The sequence below is a fragment of the Mastacembelus armatus genome, chromosome 18 (genome assembly GCF_900324485.2).
Source record: "Mastacembelus armatus chromosome 18, fMasArm1.2, whole genome shotgun sequence".
In the NCBI taxonomy this organism is placed as follows: Eukaryota; Metazoa; Chordata; class Actinopteri; order Synbranchiformes; family Mastacembelidae; genus Mastacembelus; species Mastacembelus armatus.
Genome location: NC_046650.1, coordinates 18,386,302 through 18,407,955, shown reverse-complemented (window position 1 = coordinate 18,407,955; position 21,654 = coordinate 18,386,302). Strand labels below are relative to the sequence as shown.

The 21,654-nt window shown below is 44.4% G+C and overlaps 1 protein-coding gene across 1 annotated transcript; it reads right to left on the bottom strand.

Moving 5' to 3' along the window:
- Window positions 1-16,258: 16,258 nt before the first annotated feature.
- On the bottom strand, window positions 16,259-19,478 carry LOC113140430 (Fc receptor-like B). Its single transcript, XM_026324223.2, has 6 exons — window positions 19,399-19,478; window positions 19,199-19,234; window positions 17,633-17,896; window positions 17,311-17,553; window positions 17,077-17,235; window positions 16,259-16,962 (listed from the first exon to the last, which is right to left on the bottom strand). Exons 1-6 carry the CDS (start codon window positions 19,433-19,435, stop codon window positions 16,862-16,864), a joined length of 840 nt encoding a protein of 279 aa, XP_026180008.1. The 5' UTR covers window positions 19,436-19,478; the 3' UTR covers window positions 16,259-16,861.
- Window positions 19,479-21,654: the final 2,176 nt, after the last annotated feature.

Here is a 21,654-nt window from a genome sequence, read left to right as displayed (position 1 = left end):
GGATTAGTGGCCCATGATGGGACCTTCCCAGTGGTGGAAATGTTCCTGTGACACCACACAGGGACGCCCAGTTTTCCCTCATCTGGTCTGGACTGGCTCTCAGTTTGTGGCCACATCCATGTCCCAGAGCTCTGAGGGGAATCAGGGTGGCAGCAACACATTTGACTATCTCATGTTGAAACACAGACTATATATAGACCAGCAGGAACATCAGGTCCAGAAACAAACCTGTTTTCTTTGGAAACTGCTTTAATAGCAGCATCATTTTAGTGGCTCAGCTGTTGAAGCCAATGCTCAGTTAGAGAATGATACAGAATTCCTCTCAACTTAGTCCATACCTGTATGTCCAGGGGGATTTTCCATTGGGGGCCATGAAAACTTCCTTCAGCTGTTGTTCTGCTGCTGAGACCCTTTTCCTTGGTGGCTCCTGTTGTTTCACATATTGACCCCATTCAAACCAATGGAGGGAAGATGCTTTGTGTTCGGTCACCATAGCAACCAAACCATCAGAGCACTTCCCAACAACTGGCTTTGACTGTTCCTCATGTAATGTCATACTGGGATGGTCTTACCAACGGCAGACCCTGGAAACCAGTTTGGGCCTGACCTTAGAAACACAGTGTGTGGGGGTTTTTCCAAGATGTCAAGGGGTGACTTGGATGTTTGCTTGACCCTTGATGGTATGTGGTTCTGTCTGTGTTATTGGGTTAGTGTTTTATGGTTGTAACTGCCAACAATTTGGTTAGTTCTGGTAGAGGCCTGGGGATAGAGGACACCTGAACAAACATGTAGGGTGGCTTCAGATTAGTCCAGAGTATTGTATATAAACCTGGTGTAACACAGATGCAGAGGATTTCTGCAAGGACGTCCTCTCCGGACCCGTGATTAAACCTGAGATGATTCATCACACTTGTGGTTGTTTCTGAGATTTAGCAACTCTCAAACTTAAAGGAATTTCCACAAGAAGTGTCACTAACAAAGGGAGATAAATCAATCGCTGCTTTAGATTTTTTATTTATTCAACTTAAGTATTTTTGTGCCTCCTTCGCTCTTTCATTCTTTTTTCTTTACTTACTTTTATATGTCACATATCACTTATTCTAAGGTCTCTGGTTGTTTTGTTCTCTGTTCTTTCTGTTTGTGTTTAATAAAGTTAATACAAAAAAAGCATAAATACTGGAAACACTTAGCTTAGCATAAAGACTTTGAACTGACCTGTGATCCAGAGGTTCACTTCTTTCTCTCTCAGGATTCCGCCCTCCCTGTAGACTCTGCAGGTGAAGATTCCTCTGTCTGTTGGATGTTTCAGGGTCAGACTGAGGTCTCCAGTTCTCAGCAGGTCTTCTTTCATCTCTGTTCTGTTTCTGTATAACTCGTCCTGTTCTTCAGGTCGGTCAGAGCCGTCCTGATACACATGGACTTTCCTGTTGTTCTCGTCCCTCCACTCCACTGTGATGTCTCCAGGCAAGTCAGCTGTGGTTATGAAGGGCAGCTGGACAGACTCCGCCCCTGAGTTCACCTCCATCTGTGGGACTGAGAGGACAACAGACACAACATGAGCTGGACAGACAGCAGCAGGACTGACAGGATTAGGGCTGGCAACAAAAGTGAGTACACCTCTAAGTGAAAATGTCCAAATTGGGCCCAATTAGCCATTTTCCCTCCCCGGTGTCATGTGACTCGTTAGTGTTACAAGGTCTCAGGTGTGAATGGGGAGCAGGTGAGTTAAATTTGGTGTTATTGCTCTCAGTCTCTCATACTGGTCACTGGCAGTTCAACATGGCACCTCATGGCAAAGAAGAGGATCTCAGAGGATCTGAAAAAAGAATTGTTGCTCTACATAAAGAGACCTAGGCTATAAGAAGATCACCAAGACCCAGAAACTGAGCTGCAGCACGGTGGCCAAGACCATACAGCAGTTTAACAGGACAGGTTCCACTCAGAACAGGCCTTGCCATGGTCGACCAAAGAAGTTGAATCCACGTGCTCAGCGTCATATCCAGAGGTTGTCTTTGGGAAATAGACGTATGAGTGCTGCCAGCATTGCTGCAGAGGTTCAAGAGGTGGGTGGTCAGCCTGTCAGAGCTCAGACCATACGCCGCACACTGCATCAAATTGGTCTGCATGGCTGTCGTCCCAGAAGGAAGCCTCTTCTAAAGATGATGAACAAGAAAGCCCTCAAACAATTTGCTGAAGACAAGCAGACTAAGGACATGGATTACTGGAACCGTGTCCTGTGGTCTGATGAGACCAAGATAAACTTATTTGGTTCAGATGGTGTCAAGCGTGTCTGGCAGCAACCAGGTGAGGAGTACAAAGAAAAGTGTGTCTTGCCTACAGTCCAGCATGGTGGTGGGAGTGTCATGGTCTGGGGCTGAATGAGTGCTCCCGGCACTGGGGAGCTACAGTTCATTGAGGGAACCATGAATGCCAACATGTACTGTGACACACTGAAGCAGACCATGATCCCCTCCCTTCGGAGACTGGGCCACAGGACAGTATTCCAGCATGGTAACGACCCCAAACACACCTCCAAGATGACCACTGCCTTGCTAAAGAAGCTGAGGGTAAAGGTGATGGCCCATCATGTCTCCAGACCTAAACCCTATTGAGCATCTGTGGGGCATCCTCAAACGGAAGGTGGAGGAGCGCAAGGTCTCTAACACCCACCAGCTCTGTGATGTCATCATGGAGGAGTGGAAGAGGATTCCAGTGGCAACCTGTGAAGCTCTGGTGAACTCCATGCCCAAGAGGGTTATGGCAGTGCTGGAAAATAATGGTGGTCACACAAAATATTGACACTTTGGCCCCAATTTGGACATTTTCACTTAGGGGTGGACTCACTTCTGTGAGATACTGTAACTCAAAGTACCGTAACTGTTCTTCAACAGGAACCGACACCAGAAGAAAAAATGTTCGATAACAAACCTCCGTCACTGCTGGGTCTTTGTTTCCTGGTCTGTGTGACTGAAGGTGAGTCCTGTTTATGGACTGGTTTTGTTTCCTGGTCTGTGTGACTGAAGGTGAGTCCTGTTTATGGACTGGTTTTCAACTGAAGACTGAGTCAGTTCACTGAAACTTTGTTATTGTTGTTGTGGACTCTCAGCTGTTGTTACAGCGACACTCGCCTTCGATGATGACGCAGCCGATTGTTTTATCGTTTCTACGACAGCAGGACGTCCCACAGACAAACAGCCAAATGCTTTAACACCTTATACAGTCCAGCACTGACTGACATCAGTCTGACTGACATCTGGTTTTCTTATTTATGGCCAAAGGAGACCAAACCAGCTGCTTCTGTTCCACAACCAGCCTTAACAAACTGACCCAGACTAAGCCCAGATAAGGCCCATCAGTGACCCAGTAGGTCTGGACTTTCATCTCTACGCCCAACAGAACCAAACATGGGGCTACACTGGCAGCTCAGAACACCAGACTCCAATAGAGGCTTTTTGAAACCGTCATGGTCCGACACAGTCCTCTGTGAGGAACCATAGTCAAGCAGCAACAGAAAGCAGAAAACCCAAACCTGTGGACCCCTCTCTGGTCCAGTATGTCCCTGTCATCAGACAGGACATGTGTGATAGAAACACACTTGATAGATTAAATACAACAAACCTGGAAATCTGTTGTTCCTCAGTGTGAGAACGAAAGAAAAAAAAACAGCAGATATTTGGTCAAAAATATAAACAGAAAAAAGGAAAAAAAACAGCTCCTGTTTCCAATTCTGTTCTTCTGGAAAATAAACTGAAAATATAGACGTGTCACACACAACAGCTGAATTTATAGATTCCACCTGACTTCCTGTTGTCACAGGGACACACCTACTGTACATAATCAGTCCATCATTATAACATGACTGGATGCAGCTTCAAAGGAAACATCAGCTAGTATGTACGTTAAGACCATAAATGGGAACTAAAGACCAAATTGGGCCTCAGAGCTGTTTTCAAAGCTCAGATCATGATCTTTTATTTTTTTTGACACAGGAGACTGGACTGTTCGGTTATGAATATAAGGAATTATCAAAATGATCTGACATATGACCAGCAGGTATTTTTGTTTAAGGTGTGTCTGTGATTAGAAAGTTCATCCTCCCTGAGACATCTGTGAAAGCAAAACTTACATGTTTTATATATTTGAAAATGTTTTGCATTTAGTCAAATCCCAGTTGGACCTGGAGTGAGTCCAAACTGAGCCAGTCAGGTATTTTTACGGGTCAATTTAGATTCATATAAGAAAAAGGCAAAAAAATCTTTTTTTTCAGCCACAGAACTTTAATACAAACACAAACTCAAGGCACAACACAAAATATAGATATAGAGTAGACATAAGTATCACAAGAAACAACAGTGATGGTGTCTGTAAAAGCAAACTCTGAGGAAAGTGGAGCCCTGTCCTTCACCTGCAAGATTTCAGCAGGCAGCTCAGGTTTGTTTTTCTTCTCCATGGTAAGTTTCCTCCTGAGAAGTTCTTGTCCAAGGTCATAGCTGGTAAAAAAATTGTCACAAGTGATATTGTGACCCTGCAGTCCAGTAGTCATATCGAGGACCACATGTTTTCCTCGGTTTTTCTCAGGGATGCAGCTCGCAGCTTTGCATGTGTAAATCTGTAGGATCCAGGCATAGCTGGTTTTTGCATCACAAAGTGCACAGATTTTTATGCTGTACTTTCCTGGCTTACTGGGCATGTATTGGGGGACAGGGACAAGACGTTCATCCACTGTCACCTCTGGCCCTGGGTTGAACATCAGTGGAAGGAGCTGCACCCATTTCTCCCAGACATCCCTGATGGCGACAAGCTTGTCAGATCTTGATCTGGCATCTCTGTTGTCAAATGTCATTGTCCTGATATCATTTGAAATGTCTGAAGTGACATTGTTGCCTGGAAAATCTTTCTGCCTGTTGAGGCATCCCAGAGACTATCTGTGGCTTTAGTGCAGGATCTGTACACTCCAGATAGAAGAAGACCAATATAAGCGTCCAGGTATCCCTCATCAATGCCATTCCACGTGTCACCATGGACTTTTTTTCCTTCAGTGTTTGTTGTAGTAATGATGATTCTTTTTAGTGACAAAGTCATAAATAGCTCAAAACATGTTTTTATGTGATTCCAGGGGTCATTTTGATAACATTTGCAGCAGCTGCCCTGCCATGAACATCATGAGATACTGAGCTCCAACAGATCTTCCCATTTTTGGACTTGATTCTGTCAGTGGGAGCAGCTTCACCATCGGTGAACTCCTCATCAGACTCATTTCGTCTGTGTCTTCTGGATGATACTCCACATTGTCTTCCTCCTCAGAAGCCAGCTATGCCGCTCTATGTCCTCTTCCTCATTTTTACCAAAGATATGATCAAGAACTTGGCTCACTGTAAATCTTCTTCTCATTTTGGGTGCTGCAAATTGGAGATGTGCACCCTGTAAGTTACCAGGCAACAGCAGGTTAGTTACTACAACACAAACAGTTGAACTATAGTCCAACAGGAAGTGAACTTCCACACCTGGACTCTCCTCATGTGACCGACTACAGGGAAAGGCTGGTTGCATCAGCAGAGACTGTCCCTCCCAGATTATTGGTGTGTTCATCACCAAACCAGAACAAGTCAAATTTTCCATCGGCCAACTTTATGAAACCCACGGAACCACACGAGAACAACAACAAAACCAGACCAAAGTTTAATGATCCTGCAGAGAAACCAGATCGCTGCTGCAGCAACAAGAACATGGTCCAAAAACCATCAATAAAATATAAATAACAGTAAAGTCACTGAGGACATTATCCACAAAACAGCTGGATTTTATCATCAGATTCTGTTAAACAGGCTCATATGAATCAAAGTCTGACAAAACAAGTAACTTGATGTTGTCGTGCACCAAACTAAAACTGAAAGAGGCTTCCCCTCAACAAAACAACACAACACAGACACATGGACACAGGAGACTGGACTGTCTGATTATGAAGAGATGGAATGACTGAAATGTAGAAACACACCCAGCAGATGGTTCAGATAGTCTGAGGTTGTTTTATGTCTGTCCACAGCAGAGAGGTGTGGATCAGTTAGACACAACCAAACAGGTACAAGTCAAATTTTCCATCTGACTCCTTTATGAAACCCACAGAACCACACGAGAACAATGACAAAACCAGACCAAAGTTTAATGATCCTGCAGAGAAACCAGATCGCTGCTGCAGCAACAAGAACATGGTCCAAAAACCATCAATAAAATATAAATAACAGTAAAGTCACTGAGGACATTATCCACAAAACAGCTGGATTTTATCATCAGATTCTGTTAAACAGGCTCATATGAATCAAAGTCTGACAAAACAAGTAACTTGATGTTGTCGTGCACCAAACTAAAACTGAAAGAGGCTTCCCCTCAACAAAACAACACAACACAGACACATGGACACAGGAGACTGGACTGTCTGATTATGAAGAGATGGAATGACTGAAATGTAGAAACACACCCAGCAGATGTTTTCATGCATCTTTGTGTAGGTACAGTCCATCAGAGTCTCTGTTCCCTGAAACATCTGTGGAAGTGAAACTTACATGTTTTATATATTTGAAAATGTTTTGCATTTAGTCAAATCCCAGTTGGACCTGGAGTGAGTCCAAACTGAGCCAGTTTCTGTGCAGACCAACAAAGTGAACTGTCTGTTGTTCAGTCTGTGACTTTTCCTGGACGTGTCTGTGAGTTGAGGCTTGTCCTCAGTCAGAGCTGATGAGCCCAGTTTCAGCACCACGACACACAAACACAGTCCGGCACCTGTGTTCAGTGTGTGTGTGTGGTTCTGTGACCAGGCTTCCTGACCCCAGTCTGCTTTGGACTATGACTTTAAAAACGACACTCTGCTGTAACATTAGAGTCACAGAGCAGCAGCATCATTTCTATTGATGTTTAACTAAATAATGTCCAACATCAATTTCCCATCAGGCCTTGTTCAGGCTCAGCAGCCAGTTAACCAGGCAGACGGTCTGATAGAAATGTTGGAGACTTTGTGTCCAACACTGATTTTATTCCATGCAAAGATACTTAACCATGGCTGATTCTTCCACTCAGTGAGTCAGCAATGGAAACAAACAACATGACAGTTTGTTCACACATGATCTTGGAAGGTCAAACTTCAAACAAAACAACCTGCAGCATTTTATCACCTGCAAAAATCTGCTGAACTTTATTTATGGATCTTCTGTTGCCGTTTATCTGCAGCTTCTGCCATTTTCCTCTGATTGTCAGCTCCCTGCTTTCCTTCAGGTCATACAGGTGCATATGATACACACAATTTCATCCAGGTGCAGACTGAAAGACCCAACCTGGTTAGTCTGAAGCCGAACCCACCGAGTCCTTTTCCTTCTGCTCTGTTACAACCCTTTGTGTCTAGGGGAAATTTTTAGGGAGGAACACATTGACCAGATCGTAAAAGGTCGGCCGATATTTATTTACAAACCAAGAAAAGGCCAAGGAGCTTAAGTACAACAACAAAAAAAACAGATTCTGGTATGGGCACAGCCAAGTACTTCAAAACGTTCAACAAAAAAACACAGGCTCAAAGCCATTCAAAAATGAACTAATATTTCCAGGTCTTTTTAACTACTTTAGAAAATCAACACAAATACCAATAACTATTCAGCTCTAATATTACCAAGAACACAAAGACTATTCAAACCGACAAGCGGTATACAAGCACTACACTGACAACAAGGTTTGAGGAGAAAGTCACAACACCGAGGTGAACTGACCATTGGCAAGGCACAGCTCACCCCGAGTGTCGGAAATCCTGGGCCTTAAATATAGGAAATGCTGAGGTGTAGTCAGCTGATTGGTGGGAGGCTGGTGAAGGGGAACCAATCAGGCAAGGAAGTGCGGTCCATGGAGATGTTCTGCAGCTGCGAGTCTGCAACTTCCTCTGCTGTTGGTCATCCGTCTACGGTTCCACCCAGCGGACGGAGGTTGGAAGGTGTGGGTGAGGATATCCCAGGCATCCTCTCACTGGGTTTCTCAGTCAAATTGGTATGGAGTAAACTTATGAGAAAAGTAGCAAATGGGGTGCTCAATACCATCCGGGTCATCTTGCAATAAGACGGCTCCAGCTCCTACGTTGCTGGCATCGGTCTCAAGCCTAAAAGGTTTAGCAAAGTTAGGAGACAGCAACACTGGAGAATGACACAGGAGAGCCTTCAAACAGTCAAAAGCACTTTGACAAGCGGGAGTCCAGACAAACCTTTCCTTTGGGCTCAACAGATCAGTGAGCGGACGAGCTACTGTGGACAAGTTTCGACAAAAGGCGCGGTAGTAACCGGCCATGCCTAAAAAACCGGCTTAACATACGCCGTGTTGTGGGCGCTGGAAAATTTACAATGGCGCTCACTTTTTCCTGAACAGGACGCACTTGTCCTTGGCCCACTTCCTTCCCTAAGTATCATACAGTAGCCTGACCAAAATCGCACTTTGCAAGGTTTAATGTTAGCGATGCTTGAGCAAGTCGCTTGAAAACTTGACGTAATACATCAATGTGTTCAGTCCAATCCTGGGTGTACACTACAACATCATCCAGGTAAACGTTGCATTGCTTTATGTCTCTTAGCACATTGTTCATCATCCGCTGGAATGTAGCGGGTGCGTTGCATAGACCGAATGCCATCACAGTATACTGTAGTAACCCATCTGGCGTGACAAAAGCGGAGATTTCCGAGGCACGCTCGGTCAAAGGTACTTTCCAGTATCCCTTAAGTAAGTCTAATCTAGATATAAATTTAGCAGAACCTACGTTGTCCACACAATCCTCCATACGAGGAAGTGGATACGAGTCCAATTGTGACTTGATTTACCTTCCTAAAATCAGTGATGAAATGGGGAGTACCGTCTGATTTAGTTTGAATTAAACACGGGGAACTCCACGCACTGTGACTTGAGATGGCGAAGCCATGCTGCAGCAAGTAATCGGTCTCTGCTTTCATTAGGGCCTGCTTGGTTAAGTTGGCCCGGTAGGGATGTTGCTTGATTGGCCGGGCCTCACCTACGTCTATGTCATGCTCTGCCACTCTGGTACGAGTGGGCACGTCACTAAACAAACATAAAAAGTCATTCATGAGGTTTCTATGTCTGCTTGTTGCTCTCGGGTCAAATGTGTTAGACGCTCCCCATACCTTCCCAACTCCTCAGAGTTGTTCAACCTCCCCGTTTGACGTGCCGTGGGGTGGTTGTCATCCTCTGGGGGATCTGGGGCGACATCTTCCACTATGATGGCGGCACTAGCGTGGGAAGTATCTGGTTGGGAGATAGTAGCGTGTTAGCAGACTCTCGAGTAAAATATTGCTTTAACATATTTATGTGGCAAACTCCTTTTCCGCCGTCGGTCAGGAGTGCTTATCACATAATCCGTATCACTGAGCCTTTTCTCAATCATGTAGGGACCCCAGAACTGTGCAGTCAGGGAGGAACTGGGTTGAGATAGCAACACTAAGACCAGATCTCCTACAGAAAACTGCCGGGGTATCGCAGTTCGGTCATGACGACACTTCATGTTCGTTTGCGTTTCACTTAGGGTCTCCTTCGCAAATCGATTGGCGTTGTGGAGCCGCTCCCTGAAGTTACTGACGTAACGTAATACATGTTGAGCGGGCTCACTTACTTCAAGCATAGCCTCTTTTACCGCTTTCAACGGACTACGAGAACTATGTGCAAATACAAGCTCGAAGGGACTGAATCCTAGGGATTCCTGCCGTGCGTTGCGTGCAGCAAACAGTACAAAGGGCAATCCTTCGTCCCAATCTTTCTCTGTCTCTAAGCAATATTTCCTAAGCATGCTCTTAATGGTCTGATGCCATCTCTCGAGCGCACCCTGGCTCTCGGGATGGTAAGCGCTAGAGGTCACATGCTGAGCCTCTAGGGTTTTCATCACCTGCTGAACATTTTTACCAGTGAAATTCGTTCCTGGGTCAGTTTGGATTACCCTAGGTCATAGGTCACTAACAGGTGGACCGCAGTCTGGGTGCGGACCCAGAAGCCGCCCCATACGGACCCGGACCTATAGCCAAAACAGAAGATTGTGATTTAAAACCTAACGGGGCGCTTCTATTTCCACCGGCGCAGCTTTTCTAGACTTTACGGTAGTGGAAACGCACAGACCAATTGCATGCGAGTTGAGCCATCCCACGTGATACCACTCAGCCAATCAAGTCTGTGCATCCCAGGCGGTAAACATTATGACTCTACAGTGTAAACAGAGCTAGAGGCAAGTTACACATGAAGAGACAGTACAAAGAAAAAGAAAGAGAGCGATACATGCAGAAAACAAAAGGAGAGAAACAGGCGAGTGAGACAGAGAAAGAACTTAGAACTTAGTTAATGAGAGAATATTATACATATCTACAGCCATACATATATGTTCAGTTGTGTGTTACATGACAATAAATATTGTCAGAAAGTTTTTGAATTGTACTGAATTCATTTGATTTGACAGTCAGGTATTGATTACATGCAGATGTTGATAAAACTACTAGGCTACTTAAATACATATCACACTAACTAGTTAGACATTATGATCTTCCGGACCTTTGCTTCAAGAAACTTTCTCTAACTGGACCTCTTTAAATTTTAGTTGAATACCCCTGGTCTAGGTAGTCCAAAGGTGGTGAAAAACGTCATTAGTACTTTGACCATGACCGGGGCAGCAATCCGTCGTAACGGAATCGTCTCCGGATACCTAGTGGCAGTACACGTTACCGTCAATAGGTACTGATTTCCCCTACGGGTTTTCGGTAGCGGTCCTACACAGTCAGCTATAATCTTTCCGAACGGTTGCTCCACTACCGGTATGGGATGGAGCGGTGCTCGGGGAACACCCTGATTAGGCTTCCCAGCTAGTTGGCAGACATGGCAACTACGGCAGTATTCTACCAGATCCCGCTTTAGCCCTGGCCAAAAGAAATGCTGTAGCACATTGTGGTATGTCTTAGCAACTCCCACATGTCCGGACCAATTGCTCTCATGGGCTAGCGACAGGACTTGCTGTCGGAAACTTTGTGGTACTTTGTGGTACATCACCATGCATATGCCACTTTCGCATAAGGAGTCCGTCGTCTACATATAACTGGGCACGGGGATTAGGTTTACTTGACCTCAGTTCTTTTACCTTTTTGCCACTCACCAACCCTTCATAACACTTCTGTAGAGTTGGGTCCTGCCCTTGCAACTTGCATACTCGTTCGTTCCTTATCACAGCAGTCCCTTCTTTTAAGTCGGGAGCGGATTTAGCCACCTCCTCCATCGGAGGGTGCTGTTCCTCTGCTTCGGGAGTTGCAGACGTAGTGTTCGGCTTCTGAAAATAAAGGTGCTAAGAAACTGTCCACAATAGGGACCTCAGCATTAGTACGAGCTTGAGCTCTGGTGACAACACATGCAGGGAAAATGGACGTTTCATCAGCTGTCCCCAGCGGTACAGGCACATCTACTGTTTCCAATGATGCCAGTACTTTTCCACCCGCCATGTCGTTACTAGTAATGCTACTCCCTCAAAAGGTAGCTTCTCACTTATTGCTACAGGAAAATATCCAGTCACAAGTTTTGATTTCACGAAAATCCTGTGAATGGGCTTTGGGGCGTAACCCATTTCAATCCCCCTCAAGATGGCGTTGTAGCCGCAGGCAGTCTCTAAGGAGAAAGGCAGTGTGTTTGCCAAAATTATGGACTTGGAACACCTCCGTGAAGTTGGCCCCCCACCCAACGCAAAATTTCGCAAAAATAGTCTCAATCGTTTGTGCTGGTTTGTGCTGTAAAAAATTTTGTTTGTGCTGTTTTGGTTTTTTAGATATAAAAGATTTATTTAAAGGTCATTCTCCGGTCACTCAGCCCCCCCACATGCTGCAAATTTACCACAACTAGTCTCAATCGTTTGTGCTGTTTTGGTTTTTAATATTAGTCATTACGTTTTTGGTGATGACGTTTTTCTTAGTACAGTTGAAGTAACAAGGTGAGACCCAAACGGATCCTCACTTAGTTAAGTTACCGATGGACTGTGTGTTTCCAACTTATAGCAGACACAGCGACTCACAAGAAGATGGACTGTAACACCAACTCCAAGGTAAATGTTCTTACTGTATATCATTATGTTAATAACAACAGCATGTCATACAATGTGTCTGCTGTGTCTCTGTGCTTATACACACATAAGCTTTGTATGTGTTTTATATGCATGTATGTAGAAATGCACCTCATGACTCAATGAATTAAGCCAAAATGATTTTACTGTGAAACTGAATTAAAGTGAACTAACATCTTAACATCCATTAACACAAATAATGGACCTTTAAACACTTAAAAACACTGACAGGCCATGACTGTCTTCAAACCAAAACTGACTTCCTGAAGAGCAGAAACAGCTCCTCCAAACAGGAGAAGGAAAACAAGGGTGACATACAACAAAATACTTGAGATTAAATGTAAACAGTGCAGTCAGTCTTTTGTGTATTACACTGCATGTGGGCAGATTTAGTTTTTTTCTGACACTCCTGTCACTCCACTTCTCAGGTCATCATAAGTCTCCCAGACTCATGGAGACCTCCTGCAGTAGGCTACATAAGGTCCAAGACTAGCCTGGGTTAAGCCTCCTCTGAAAGCGATGACTGCCCTTAAAGTAAGTCTCTCTCCCTGGAGCATCAGACTGGGGGGAAATTCACTCAATGGAAATTCTATGGAATTACTTCCCAGGTCAGTGTCAATCCACAGAAGTTCTCCCAGACTGTAACTGTGAGACACTTTCCCTGCACAGAGCTCTTGTCCTGATGTAGAGTCTGTCTTGAATGCAGAGGGACACTGTGATGGACTTTGGACTGGCCTGAGGCAGGGGGACTCCAGAAGGTTAAGGCCTTCTTCCATTGCAGTCTGAAGATGAGCAATGCCAGAATCCTGCAGTACAGCAACAGAAGTACAAACAAATGGTATTTGCCTTGTTGCTTGTGTGCTGAGACTGCAGTACTGAGAGGAGCACTGCTTTGTGACGTGAACACATGAATGTTTTGTCATTGATTTTTCAATGATAGTGGAGATGTGGCACTGTGTATCGATTTGGAGAGCACCAGCCTTCAGTTGGACAGGGTTGAATATTTCACTCAGCAGCTCTGCCCTCTGTATGTAGGCCTGTGCATTCAGACCCTTTGTGCTGATGGTTTTCACTAGCTGGAGGAGGTTGTTGGAGTCCTCACCACAAACAAAATTTGCAAAGGTGACACTATCACAGAAAGCACAACATAAGCACTGACAAAAAGCATCAAATGCACATGTGTTTAGCACAGACATTCTTGATTTCCTGAGTTTAACAGGCTGTTGATTATTTCCATTTTTCAACAGTTCCACTTTCAGTCTTTTCCCCCTCACAGATGGATCTGCATGGAGCCACTCAGGACAAGGAGAGAGATAGGAATTCCTCTTTCTCTTTTTGGGTGGAAGAGCTAGGCCTCTCCAGTTTTCAACAGAGTCGTCCTCTGTTGGATGGATGTTTGTGACAAAGTCAGACTTCCCAGAACAGGAAGGATCCATTCCTGGTTTTACATCTACACTGCAAGTTATGGCTGATAGTTGATTGGCTTCTTTGACAAACACTGTTGCAACAGCTGCATCTTCTTCACCCTCCTCTTTTCTTTTTTGTTTTGCATAACAAATGTGCATGTTGCCTTCAATGAAGGACAAATGTCGAGCAATGAATCGATCCACCCGAATCAGCAAGTTTTCATGCTTGAAAAGACGACGTTTGATGTTTTTGAACTCTGCTTCAACATTGGCTGAACTTGTGATGATGTTGGTGCTTTGGCAGTGAGGGATCATTACCCCTGTCCAGAGTGGTAAGTAGCTTGCAAGCCAGATTACATTTGGAATGATCTCAGGGAGGAAGGGCATATTATCACCATCTCCATTAGCCACGACAAGTGACCTGCTTTCTTCACATATTTCTGTCACCCACTGCTGTAGGTCTGTCTGTGTTTGGTCACCCACCCACTGCGTTTGATCTGCTTTTTCCAGTTCCTCACCCTCTACATCTGGAATGATGACACACTCTTCTGCAATTCGGGCTTTCAGGTATTTCTTGCACCTTTCTGATATGAGGGGGACTCCAGAGCCGTCCTTGCCCTCTGCTTCACTGAGAGCCACAGTAGTAATGCTGCGTAGTAGTAGCTCTTTAGCATCGTCCATGGACTGTGACTTAAGAAGCTGTGCCATTGATCTCACAAAGAAATCTTTAATGCGATGTGTTTTTTTCTTCAAGCCTGGACAAAACAAGGTGGCACTTTTGCAGACTTACCAAGTAAAACCCCACAACACACATTGATGTAGGTCTTCAGACCAGGATGAGGAGTAGAAGCCTTGACCAAAGCTCAGAGCAAACCTCTTTTGGAGTTGGTGCACCTGCACGTATCTATTCTGTCAGCCAGTGTGTTACTGCATTAACATCATGTCTCTCTGACAACATTTGCACGACTGGGACACTTGAGCTCACGTTACCTGCCAGAACGCCCTGATATAAGAAGACATGGCCAGACATCCTGTTTGGTCTCTGTAGTTTCCTCACTACTGAGCCAGGTGCATCAAAACTCACAGTCGGGTCAGTAGAAGTCTCTGATAATGACTTGTACATATACTTTTGTGTTTGACTCCAATAGTGACAGAAAGACTTGTCCAGTCCAGTGTCTTTAATGCTACCACTGTGAGGTGAGCTGTACTTTAACATCTGCAGTGACAAAACAGGATCCTTGTCACCTAGTTCTAAGACATTTCTCTCTGGCTTTGCTTTGTGCAGGGTGGCCAAATTAGGTAGATGGCTTGGCTCAGGATCTCCAAAATCCATCAGCTCTGTTGCCTCCGGTGCCCCCCACACATGAGGTTCCGTTCTACCCCCACACAGGTCTTTGGATATCTGCTCACGCAGGTTACCAGACATCGGACGCTTGGAACAGCCAGTGTGCAGGGAGTCATCTGTGTTTTTCATGAAGCACTTTAGCACCATTGGGCTGACACTCCTTACACCTGCCTCTGATCTCTATGTGTCTCTCTGTGGCTGATGGATAGACCTTGGCTCTGTTAAAGGTCTTAGAGATCTTGTTTTTGTATTGAACTGTTTCAGGCATAAATTCAATCCATTTCTGAAATGGAACTTCAAGATCAAAAGTCCAGCTCTCTTTAGGTCTGGGGGAAAGGGACCCTGGCTCAAAATCAGTGTCATCACTACTAACACTTGTTTCATCACTTCTAACACTTTCAAGAGTAAACCCTAAAGCAGTCCAGATGTTGTGTGTATGGAGCCTTTGCAGTGATCCTGTTCTCTAGTTGCTCACTAAGCTCTGTCCAGATGTTTGATCAGGAGTAGCTGTGTTGCCATGTTTGACTGTGGCCTCTTTTGATGGACACAGGACTGTGGAAATGGAATCCCTGCTGACTGCTGGTTTCTTGGGCGTCTGGCATAAGCAAAACATAATTACTCACTTAAATAATCCTGACTCCAAAAATGTCATGTACAGTATAAACCTGTATTACTGTATTGTCCCTAATATAAGGACAATATAGTAATAATCTGTTATATCTCATATTACTAACAATAGAGTAATGTTGAACATATTCTCAAACTAACATGGGTCATATGTACAACTGTAATTAGCATTTAATTGTGATATAAGTGATATAAGTGTTAGCAATGTGTTTTTGTTCAGTAAACATTGGAAATCTTAGCTCACTAATTCTGTACCGTTGTTCTTGAAGTTACACTTAGAAAAATTAATCTTTGTTTTAGTATCGTAAGAGTAGTAACCAAGTACCATAACTTTTATTATTTGGCATATTCATTACCATTTGTACAACAGTTTTACTACAAATACCATGGTTAAACTATGGTTACCACTGTTAAAACATTGTACTTACATTGGCCAGAAATTTGAGTTTGTAACTTTATCAACTTTTCCTCTACTAACTTGATTTTCACAGCAGCATCTTGAAGAGCGCCACCTCGTGGTGGGAGTGATGGGTATCAGACGATACTCGTAAATAAGGTCAATCAGATGGGAACAGAAGTGCTGAAGTTACATGAAGCCACCACTTGATGGCGCTGTCGCACAAATCTGTTTTAAGTAAGACGGTGACAGAAAAAGAGTCTGACAGCAGATGAACATTGAGCTGCTTTTAATAAACACAACGACTACAAAAAATATTGATAAAGAGTTGTTTGTTCTGCACAAACGATTGAGACTAGATGTGGTAAATTTGGAGCATGTGGGGGGGCTGAGTGACCGGAGAATGACCTTTAAATAAATCTTTTATATCTAAAAAACCAAAACAGCACAAACGAAATTTTTTATAGCACATACCAGCACGAACGATTGAGACTATTTTTGCGAAATTTTGCGTTGGGTGGGGGGCCAACTTCACGGAGGTCTGACACCGGAGGGGTAGGAGAAGTTTCCTGTGGCAATGCTGCCATCTGGTGGTTGCTTGGTACAGTTGCGGGAGATTGAGCGGCAAGCTCCAATTGTCGAATCCGCACCGCTGTATCGGCGTCAATTTGGAGTTTCCGTACTTCCAGTTCGAACTGCATCTGCTGGGCCTTCTCCTGGGCCTCCAGCTGCATGCGAGCAAGGCGGACTTTCAGTCGTGCCTCTACTCGAGACCCTGAGCCAGTTTAAAACAGCAGGTGGTAGAGTTGTCACATTTAGCAGGAACCTGCTGCATTTAGTTTGACATTTCCATGTTAATGACTCTGATGATGATCAGACAACAAGTAGTACAAACAGTAACAATGAAGTATTTTATACTGCAGTATTTACAGTACAAAACTACAGGAGCTGCTGCTGTTTCAGACTGGATCAGTTCAGAACTGATGCTCGGTGGTGACGTCATCGTGGCCATCGTCCAATCCCTGCTCAGCATGGGTGGGCGGGGTCATCACCATGGAGACAGACAGGTGATTTCCTGCAGTCAGAGCAGGTGAGAAAGAAAATGGAGAATTTATCAACATTGGACACAAGAAGAGTCAGAGACAGCTGGTATTGATTGATTGATTGATTGATTGATTCAGAGTGTTACCTGTGGGTCTGTGTCGATACAGAGACACCATGAGGACAGTGGAGATGACGTAGGGACAGAACACCACCAGGTAACGGACCACTGTGAACACCTGCTGGAGGGGGGATGGGTCTGGGGGTGGGGCTGCAGTAGTGGGCGGGGCTGTGGTTGTAGGTGTTTCTGCAGACAGAAGCCCACCTGGTCAGGTGAACATGTGGCTGAAATCAGAGTGTCAATCAAAGTGAAGCTGCTGACCTGTGACAGAGATCCAGCTGGGTGGAGACTCTCCATGGCCCCTGATGTTACACCTGTAGACGCCTTCATCGGCCTTGGAAACATGGAGGATGGTCACGTGACCCGTAGGCCGATCGATGACGAGGGAGCCGTGTTTATAGAAATCAGCCGGGAGGTCGGAGGATGTCTGGGTTCTACAGATCAGGGTGATGTTTTCTCCCTCCATCACAGGGAGGACAGGACTCTGCAGGATCACTGCTCCACCTCAACACGGAGACAAACTACAGCATTTCATCCATTTCCACACAGCTTCATCAATACTAACTCCACAGGCTCATCTTACCACTGACAGTGATGTTGATGCTCTGACTGGTTGCTCCCTCTCTGGACTCACACCAGTAAACTCCACTGTCTGATGGGAAGGAAAGGCTGATGTTACAGGAAGACCCAGCTGCTTTTCCCCACCCAGCTCCACACTGAGTCCTGGTTTCTGTGGTTGTGTTCCTCCTCAGGGTCCATCCAGCAGAGCTGTCGTCCTCCTCACAGCTCAGAGACAAAGAGCTCCACTGGAAGAACTGGGAGCTGCTGGGACTCACAGTCAGACGAGCTGTGGGGAAAAACAGTTTAAAATCAAATTACTGTGGATTTTTCAGTTTAGTGTCGACTAAAATGTGAGTTCAACTTTTCCTGCCTGTTTCAGCAGATTTGTGACAAACTACACCTGAACCTGAACTGGCTGTAAACTGGTCACTTTGACTTTTTATGACGTTGATGTGAGAAACACTGAATATGTGTCTGCTTTTCTATTTTTAAGTTTCCTCTAAAGGTCCAAGGTGTAAAATGTGAAGGTTCTATCATCATGTAGTGTCTGTGAGGTGTCACCTTCTTCAGCCACTAACACAGGAAGTGATGAGGAAACTGTAGCAGCTTATATTTATTTAGAAACTGTGTGTAGTTCACCTCGTTAGTGTGTGAGACCATATGGCCCATAGCTTCAGTGTATGACAGAATATTATGTGCTGTGTAATACAAAGGTGTTTTTGATGCTAACACAACATTAGCAAAGTAACCTTACTGTGAAAGTGAATTCATTCTGTTGGCAGGACATAACGTTTATAATCTGTGTCAGAGCAGACAGTCCACAGTTGGTAACAAGTTCAGAGGGACAGGAAGTAGGTGGAGGAGCAGTCGGGGGGAGGGGGAGGAGCTATCAGAGCAGCAGCCTCAACAGAAGAAGAGCTCAGCAGTGTCTAACCAACATAGTCTGTAGTTTTATGGGTCGTTGCCAGGGAGACATCACAATTATTACAGGAGCAGCATTAAGGAGTATTATTGTGAAAATGTTTAAACACATCTGTGACCCCTAATACCAACAAAATCTGAAACCTTATACAACCACAGGCTTCTTGAAGAGATGACCTGGACGAGCACAGGGAGCTTAGACATCAACTTCTCAAGAGGCAGCCAGGACTTTCTGGAGCCCTGATTATTATGCATCAGCACAGGATGGTGCCCCACCTTTTGCAGGTGTGCCAGGGGTACCATGGTGTACCCATAGGGGCACAGGGACAAGCCTCCAAACCAAGAGAAGAAATGCTGTGGCCAGGAGCCATCCACCTGTGTGAGCCTCCTACCACACCTTTCCCAGTGCTGTGTTCACAGGAAGTACCAGGAAGACACGCACTATTAGACCGCATTAGGTTCCAAAGGCTCTAAGACTAAGAAAATGCAACAGTTGGTATTTCCCAGTGAGAATATATTTATGAAAACCATATTCTGATAATAGAACCTGACAAATATCTCACATCTTAAAACTAATTTATCACAGAAAAAAAAACCCTGATGTGGATTTTTTATGATCCTAAAACCCAAACTCAGACAGAAGCAGAGACAGGAGGCGTTCACTGACCTTGGTCTGTCGTGCAGATCAGCACCGACACCACCACTGCAGAGAAATGAGAGTCAGGTTTTAGTCGAACAGGACCCACCACTGTTCTCACTGAGCTGGACCACAACACACTGGACTCACACATCAGACGTTGAAGACACAATGGACCCATCACTCGTCTCGTGAGATGAGACCAGACGCTCGAAGCTGGAAAGACTCACCAAAGCTGCTGGTTCCTGTTGAAATAAGACGACACATTGTCCATGGGAAAAACACATCAACAAACTATCACACATACAGCATCAACAACAAGATAAGATCAGTGAAAAACTCAACAGTTTCTTAGAATCAGCAGGAGGAAGTTTCCGCTGTTGCTTAACACTCAGAGTTAAAAAAAGAAAAGTCAATAAATGATCAGTGTCATTAAAGGTCAGTTTAAGATGTTTTTATTTTCTGTCTCAAGTCTGAGTTTCAGGTAGGAGTCAGTCCTGTCTTCAAGTACAAGCAGCAAATGTGACACTGGTGCTCATTTTCCATTTTTGATTTAGTTTTTTAAAAACACGCACAAATGTGTTAGTTTCTGTTTGCAGCTTCACTACAGGCTAAAAGCCCATAGACACAACAGAAATGCACCAAAGCAGAAACATGTCGATGCAGAGTTTGGGTCAAAGGAGCAACTGGGGGCCTGGACAGCTACCCCAGGTGGACAGACAGGTTTGTCCTCATACAAGGTAATAGAAGTTTCAAACATCAGACCTGTCAAACTGCCACCACACGATGACTCTTACTATATTTTCCTGATTGTGAGGAAGGACTGAAGCAGCTGTGAGAGTCCTGGACTGATGGATTTCCTCTGGTTGTCAGGGAGTGATGGGGGGAAACTTTCTGAAACAATCCCAGTGAAGCTGCTGTGTCAAAGGGTTTGATCCAGGTCAAATGGTGCCACCTGCTGGTCGACTCTTGGTGCTGTATTTGTGTGGATGGATTTAATGTGGACCTGCTGATTGGAATCTGAACGGACTGGTCCTAAGAAGAAAGAGGCTCTGCAGCAGCTACACAACTTGATTCATCTACATGGCAGCAGATTTTCTTCTTCTGCAGACTTTAACTGTGACAGAGACACGACCCTGACGCAGCTTTGAGTCACAGATGACGAGCGGTCAGAAGAAGAAACAGCTGGAGGAAAGTGAGCGTGCACATCTGTATCCTTCACCAACATCAGCTTTCCACTGTCAGACCAACATTTGTCTTCCAGAAAGACCTAGAGCTCATAGAAAAGCAGCACAGAGACAGAAGAGGCAGCAGGAAGTGACCAAAGGGCCTGTTGAGATGAGACTGTTGTGATGATGATGACAGATCCTGAACCCTCAGTCCTCTCAGGACCTGCCAGTCTCAAACCAACCCTGTGTGAGCTGATGTGTGACTAAACTGTATTTTGTTGGATCCATCTGATCCTGAAAAAGGAACTAAAGTTATCAGATAAATGTAGAGCAGGAAAAAGTCCAAGGTTTGACTCTGACATGTAGTGAAGTCCAAGGATGAAGTAGCACAACATGGAAATACTCAGGTAAAGTACTAATACCTCAGAGCTGGACAGGAGTACTGTACCTAAGTAAATGTACTGAGTTATTTTCCACCATTAAGTTCTTGTTTACAGCAACATGCTGCATATAAACTGTCATTAATCACAGCGTAGTGTGTCTCTTAATGCACTGTAGATATTTTTAAATGTTTTTATTGCAACAACATTTTTAGGTGATGAATGAATTTACACTGTGAAACGGATGAGACAGGTTTTGTTGGTTTTAACAGTCTGGAACATCCCAAAGCCACAACCCACCAACCTGCTCCTAATAAACTCCAGCCTACAGTTGGTTCTTTGGACTCAGCGTTGCCTCCTCCAGTGCTGTTGGAAACTTCTAGCAGTCTAAATGTTGGAGTCACAGGCAGATGCTGTTAAAATGTGGTGGTTTTTGTTTTGGGTCAGTTTCTTGGTGTCTCTTTCTGCAGGTGAGTGTCACATATATAACCACAGTGCAGGCAAAGCTTTGGTTGTTTCAGATAATGTAGTGAAGGTTAGTACATTTAGTCAACACCTGGTCTTGTATCAGGGGATAAACTCAACACCTATTAATATTTGTAATTCTGCAAAACTACACTTTGTTGGCTGATGGAACTAATAGCACTAGATAGAGTTTTGAACAATTTAAAGTCCAGTGCTTGTTAAACTTTATTGCAATAGTTCAGTAATGTGTAACCACTGGCAAACTTTTTGTTTGTTCATGACTCCACACTTCTACTGTTTGTATCTGCTGGTACAGAGTCTAACTGAGTATTTATATTGTGCACATAACTTTGACGTGCACAGTTTTGTTACTTTTACTGTGACTTGATACAAATCTGTGTTCGGAGGATGAATCTGAAGACTTGAGGCACAAAAATCCACTAATGTTCAAACATGGGGAGGTAAAATATGT

Bases quoted from the DNA above. Each gene is read 5' to 3' on its own strand.
- LOC113140430 (XM_026324223.2), bottom strand. From the start codon at position 19,435: ATGTGTCGTCTTATTTCAACAGGAACCAGCAGCTTTG. The intron at 19,235-19,398 runs GTGAGTCTTTCC...ATTTCTCTGCAG, and splicing joins AACAGGAACCAGCAGCTTTG to TGGTGGTGTCGGTGCTGATC. The intron at 17,554-17,632 runs GTAAGATGAGCC...CTCCGTGTTGAG, and splicing joins CATCAACATCACTGTCAGTG to GTGGAGCAGTGATCCTGCAG.